At 47.6% G+C, this 5,873-nt stretch overlaps 2 protein-coding genes across 2 annotated transcripts; both read left to right on the top strand.

Moving 5' to 3' along the window:
* Positions 1-1,961: 1,961 nt before the first annotated feature.
* LOC105571114 lies at positions 1,962-2,758 on the top strand. The gene is made up of 2 exons (XM_012028586.1): positions 1,962-2,338; positions 2,374-2,758. The coding sequence occupies exons 1-2, from the start codon at positions 1,962-1,964 to the stop codon at positions 2,756-2,758; spliced, it is 762 nt and encodes a 253-aa protein (XP_011883976.1).
* A 594-nt stretch (positions 2,759-3,352) lies between these two features.
* Positions 3,353-5,289, top strand: LOC105571113 (the record flags this gene model as incomplete). Its single annotated transcript, XM_012028584.1, has 2 exons — positions 3,353-3,515; positions 3,617-5,289. Coding segments are annotated over exons 1-2 (1,836 nt in total), but the record flags the coding sequence as incomplete, so codon positions are not given.
* Positions 5,290-5,873: the final 584 nt, after the last annotated feature.

Genomic DNA, 5,873 nt, shown 5'->3' with positions numbered 1-5,873 from the left:
AATAAACACATACATACATATAAGCGTATTTAAGACAATTCTCTGTCGAACATTAACGAAATGTAATGCATCTAACATTTGATCTATTGGTGTAAATTTACTACATCTAATAATCGCTCGCATCGCTCGGTTTTGCGCTTTTTGTAATAAATTAAGTTCAGTTTCACCAATATTTAAAAAAATTATAGAGCAGTAGTCAAAGTGTGGGGCAATTATATTCTTATAAATAATAGTTCTTGTAAGCGCCGATACAGAGTCTCCAATTCTGAACAAAAAGTTTACTTTTTAGAAATCTTTTTAATTATGTGATTTACATGTTCTCTAAAGTTTAAATGTTTGTCAATCATAACGCCTAAATATTTAATTACATCAATATTTTCAATTTTATCATTTTCAATTTTAATATCACAATTTTTACTTGGCACTGAGGCCCGTACACCTCTTACTAACATAAATTTAGCTTTAGTCACATTTAAACTTATCATATTATTTTTTAACCAAATTGATAAACTATTTAAGTCATAATTAATTTTATTTTTAATTTCAATAGAATCAGAGCTACTGTTCGAGATTAATTTGAATCTCGTTCATTTCATCACCGGCGTGATGGCAGCATCAGCCGGGTCAGATCGTGCAGCGCCGCATGAGCGCTGCTCGCGCATGCCCGATCGCGACACGAGGCGACCGCGCGACTTCACGTACGTTACCGGCCTCTTTGGTCTCATGGCGACCGTACGTAGTACACGCGCTTTGAAGTGCGGATAGTAATCGAGTGCTCTTCTGTGGACTTTCTCATCTTCTCACCTACTCACTTTCTCGCCCTCTCATTCGAGAATAGACTCAGTGAAAAGACATAGTAATCTCTCACCAGTGCGACGCATCCCTGACAGTTCGAGTACAGCATCAACGGCGGCTCAGACTCACCACGCACCGCGCACGCCGGCGCCGCGTGGACACGGCTCACGGGCATCAACTTCATCAGGCCGGCCCTCGATCAATAATATCGATCCGGGCACGTGAATACAGACTTATCATACCGAATTTATTTGTATAGACTTCTCAGATCTCACATTTACCGATTTTACTTTTGCTGAGACTTTCACATGTAATTCGTTAAAGTATTAAACCTGTGACATTTCATTTTACACCTACTCGTCCGAGCCTTTAGATCACGTGATATTCCATCCGAAGTAAGCGTGCATTCGCTCCTTAAGTCTTGTCGCTACGTCCTCTCACCCTGCTTCCATCCGCAGCGGTACCAGCGAACTCTCCTAGCGAGAATCGCTAACATTTTTTGGTCCTTCGAGCCGGATAGCGGCGAGGCTCTCGGACGGACCAGCTCAGACACGCATCGCTCACGTGATCAGCAGCGCTCATATACACAGTGACACTCATCGATCACGTGATACCACGTCTCTCTCACGTGTCATCTCATCATGTCGGACGATCAGAAAACGGGCAAGGCGGACCGCCCGGTGACTCAGCAACTGGAACTGCTGCCGGGAGATCGCTCATCCTCGCCGACGGCGTCTCCGATTCGGCTCTCCACGGAACTCGTCCTGAAGGTGCAGACGCAGCTGGGTCAGATCTCCGCTCTCAAGGCCATCGCAGAGATTCTCCCGGAGTCTCCTGCAGAGATTTCTGTTGAAGAAGTAAATCAGTTCTGGCTTCAAACTGAGGAGACGCAGAAAGCGTTTCTCAAGGAACACACCTACTTCGAGGTCTCATGGCCCTCTGCGCTCACTCATCACGAGCATTTCTCGGGGAACGCTCATCAGGAGGAAACGCTGTGCCACATGCAAGCGCGACGCATCATCGGCGTACTCCGCCACTCACTGACAGCTTCGTCCGCTCAATCAACCTGTGGTTCGTTGGTCACGCCCTCGAACTGAAGAGACGGTGCAATCATCGAGACCCGCTCACACGTCCGCTCATCCTGCTCAACATTACTCGCCACAGCCATGGCACTGATCAGCTCATCCACAACCCATTACTCAACGCGTCTACTCATTGACGCAGGCTCAGAACTCACCTTCGTCACGGAGAATCTCATTCGGCAGCTCAACATCCCTCGTCAATACTCAAGTATTGTCGTCACTGGAATTGCAGGCAAGGAGTGTACTCAGACACGAGGAGTCGTGTCACTTACGTTACGCTCGACACATTCCAACTCAACTGCCACAGTTCAAGCTCATGTCCTCCGGGCAGTTACATCAATCGTATCATATTTCGAAGCAGAACCGGAAGAATGGCCGCATCTCAGAAACTTGGCATTAGCCGATCCAGACTGTCTCATCCCGCGGCCTGTTGACATCCTCATCGGAGCAGATGCTTACGGGCAAATCATCAAGCCCAATATTTCTTTCCAATTAGGCATTCTCCATTCATGCCAATAGCGCAACTCTCCATTTTCGGATGGCTCGTTCTGGGACCAGTCAATAGAGAAGCAATACGCACATCAACGCATTATGCTGCTACTCAAGTCAACGAGGACGCTCTTAATGAGCTATTGACGAAATTTTGGGCTCAAGAGGAGGTGTCTACTCACGATGTCACTCAGTTCACTCCTGACGAGCAGAGATGCGAGGAGCACTTCAAGACTACACACTCTCGTGATTCTTCAGAGAGGTACATCGTCAGGATTCTACTCAACTCACCAGTAGATCTTTTGGGTGACTCTTACAACGTCGCTCATCAATGTCTGAAGGGACTACGCATACGATTCTCAAGGGATGTGAATTATCAACGTCTCTATTAACAATTCATTTTGGATTACGAGACACTCAACCACATGGCGAAGGCATCATCCATCTCCAGTCATCGCTCACATTTCTACCAGCCACATCACGGTGTTCTCAAGCCTGACAGTACTACAACAAAACTGCGGGTCGTTTTTAATGGCTCCAGCGCATCCACATCAGGCTACTCAGTCAACGACCTCATGTACACTGGAGCGAAATTGCATCTGAACATCTCAGATGTTCTACCATGGAAACGTAGACATCGTCACATTTTCGCTACGGACATCACCAAAATGGACAGACCGATTCAGATTCACAAGGATGACTGGGAATTACAGCGGATACTCTGGATGGACAATCAGCTCAATGAGGTGCCATATCATTCAACAACGGTCACCTACGGGACGAAGGTCGCACCATTCTTAGCCGTACGGACCTTGTTACAATTAGCAGAAGACGAAGGACATAGTTTCCCACTGGCTGTGCCAGCTTATCACTCACGGCAGATATGTCGATGACATATTTGGTGGTGCAAATACCGTGCAACAATTACAGGAGGTTGCACCTCAACTAAGGGACCTCTGCATGGCGGGCTGCTTTCCGCTAGCAAAATGGCATGCAACTCATCTCGACATACTCGACATACTGTTAACGACAGCCAAGACCAAGGCTCACAAATCACCTTCGACGATTGCACAACCAAGATAGTCGGACTCAAATGGCTCCCTCAAGAAAATACACTTGCATTCTCAACCAGGAACTCGCGTACTGAAGGCAGACTCACAAAACGCCTCGTCTTATCTGAAGTGGCTCAGATACTCGATCCACTTGGCTTTGCATCACTCGTCGTGATCAAGGCCAAAATTCTCTTGCAGGAGCTGTGGCTGCTCAAGTCATCCAATGGGATGACCCACTGGCGTCCCAGCTCTCAACCCGGTGGCTCATCCTCAGAGAAGAACTCACAGACTTGATCAAGTTCTCAATACCAACGTGGTTCAACACCTGGAGCAACTCTTCTGTGGAACTGCAAGGCTTCTCTGACGCTTCTCAATTGGCAAAGACTGCAGTCGTATACATCTCCGTTCACGACTCAACTGGATCCACGATTTCACTTGTGTGCTCCAAAACTAAGGTAGCACCTCTCAAGCAGCTCTCAATTCCTCGACTTGAACTCACGGCTGCTCTACTGCTCTCTCGACTCATGCAATACGTCAGAGCCACTTTAAACATGGACGTAACGGCAACTCACCTGTGGACGGAATCTCTTGTGACACTTTCATGGATCAGATCTCATGCATCACGCTGGAAGGATTTTGTCAGAAACGGGGTGGCTCAACTTCAAGAACTCACTCCAGCAGCTCACTGGAGATACATACCTGGAACTTCCAACCCGGCTGATTGCGCATCACGAGGCCTCTCGACTGCTCAACTTCAAAGTCAATCACTTTGGTGGACGGGACCACCATGGATACTCAACCCAGACTCATGGCCGTCGCAACCAGCACTCTCCGAAGAGTTGAGTGCAACAGAAGCTCACCCAGGCGTTTCGCTATTGACGGTTACGCCAAGGACTGATTATCGATGGGAACTCATCTACAGGTACTCAAGCCTCACTAAACTATTGAGGATTACAGCTCTCTGTTTTAAATTCGTCTCACGGTTGAGGAAGGTCCACTACTCATTGCCTGTTAGACACATCTCTCCAGAGACCTTGGAGAAAGCGAGGCTCTTCTGGATTCAGGCAACTCAAGCAACGTACTTCTCTCACGAGCTCAAGGCGCTACAAGCAGACTCACCGTTGGCAAAGGCACACGCATTCAACCGATTAACTGCGTACATCGACGCTCAAGGAGTCATTCGCGTCGGCGGACGACTCGCTCACGCAGCTCTTTCATCCGATGCGACACATCCTGTAATGTTGCCTCGTCACTCTCAGCTGTCGTCATTGATCATCGCTTACGCTCGTCAACGGACTCTACATGGAGGCACGCAGCTTACGCTGTCGCACATCCGACAACAATACTGGATTCTCGGCGGAAGGGCTCCTGTCAAGTCTCACATTCTGCGATGTGTCACGTGTGCTCGGCAGAGGAGGATCCGTGCTCATCAACTGATGGGCCAACTACCCTTCTCTCGGGTTACGCAGACACGACCGTTCACTCATACAGGTGTGGACTACGCAGGGCCACTCACCGTCAAAGCCTGGAAAGGAAGAGGTGCCAAGACCACTAAAGACTGGATTTACGTCTTTGTCTGCTTCTCAACTTCAGCAGTACACCTAGAGGCGGTCAGTGACTACTCATTCAAAGGGTTCATTACCGCCTATCGACGCTTCTCATCCAGACGCGGCATTGCTCACACCTCACAATCAAACTGCGGCACCAATTTCATTGGCACGGATACAACTCTCAAAAGGCTGTTTATCCAGAGCACTCAAAAACATCAGCGCATTTCTCAACTGCTCTCGCAAGACAACACCCGATGGGAGTTCAATCCCCTAGCGACACTTCACATGGGAGGAAAATGGGAGGCCGTCGTAAAATCAAAGGTATCATCTACGGCGCACTATTGGAGAAAGCGTGCTCACCTTTGAGGAGCTCACCACATTGCTCACTCAAATTGAGGCAATTCTCAACTCGCGACCTCTCGAACCATTGAGTGACGACTCAGAAGACATCTCAGCACTCACACCAGGTCACTTCCTCGTAGGAAGTCCTCCTCACCGCCAAACCAGAGCCATCACTCACTGTAATTAATAATATTTAATAATAATATTAATAATAATATTAATAATATGTAATTAATAATATTTAATAATAATATTATGTTGAGTATATGTATTAAATTTTCGCGCTTCAACATGCTCGTGTCGTGTCTTACGATGGCACCACTGTACGGGAGACAATTCTCTTTTCGGAGCAATGTCGTGCTTCCGGCGCTCCCGCTCTTGCGCACTTCCTCGCGGAACGTCTGCCTAGTCGCACGTGCTATTTTTCTTGTATTAGAAATACACATTTGTATTACACTCCAAAAAGGACTTCGAGTTTTCATTGAATTGCAATAACCCACTGTGCTCCGCAACAGGTTATGGGCCCAGTGCTCCAGTAAGTAGGATCGGAGTATTTAATTCGG

The sequence above is a fragment of the Vollenhovia emeryi genome, unplaced genomic scaffold, assembly GCF_000949405.1.
Source record: "Vollenhovia emeryi isolate VEMERY1.0 unplaced genomic scaffold, V.emery_V1.0 DF941180.1, whole genome shotgun sequence".
Taxonomy (NCBI): domain Eukaryota; kingdom Metazoa; phylum Arthropoda; class Insecta; order Hymenoptera; family Formicidae; genus Vollenhovia; species Vollenhovia emeryi.
Note: the sequence above shows the minus strand (reverse complement) of the source record. Positions and strands in the feature narration are given on the sequence as shown.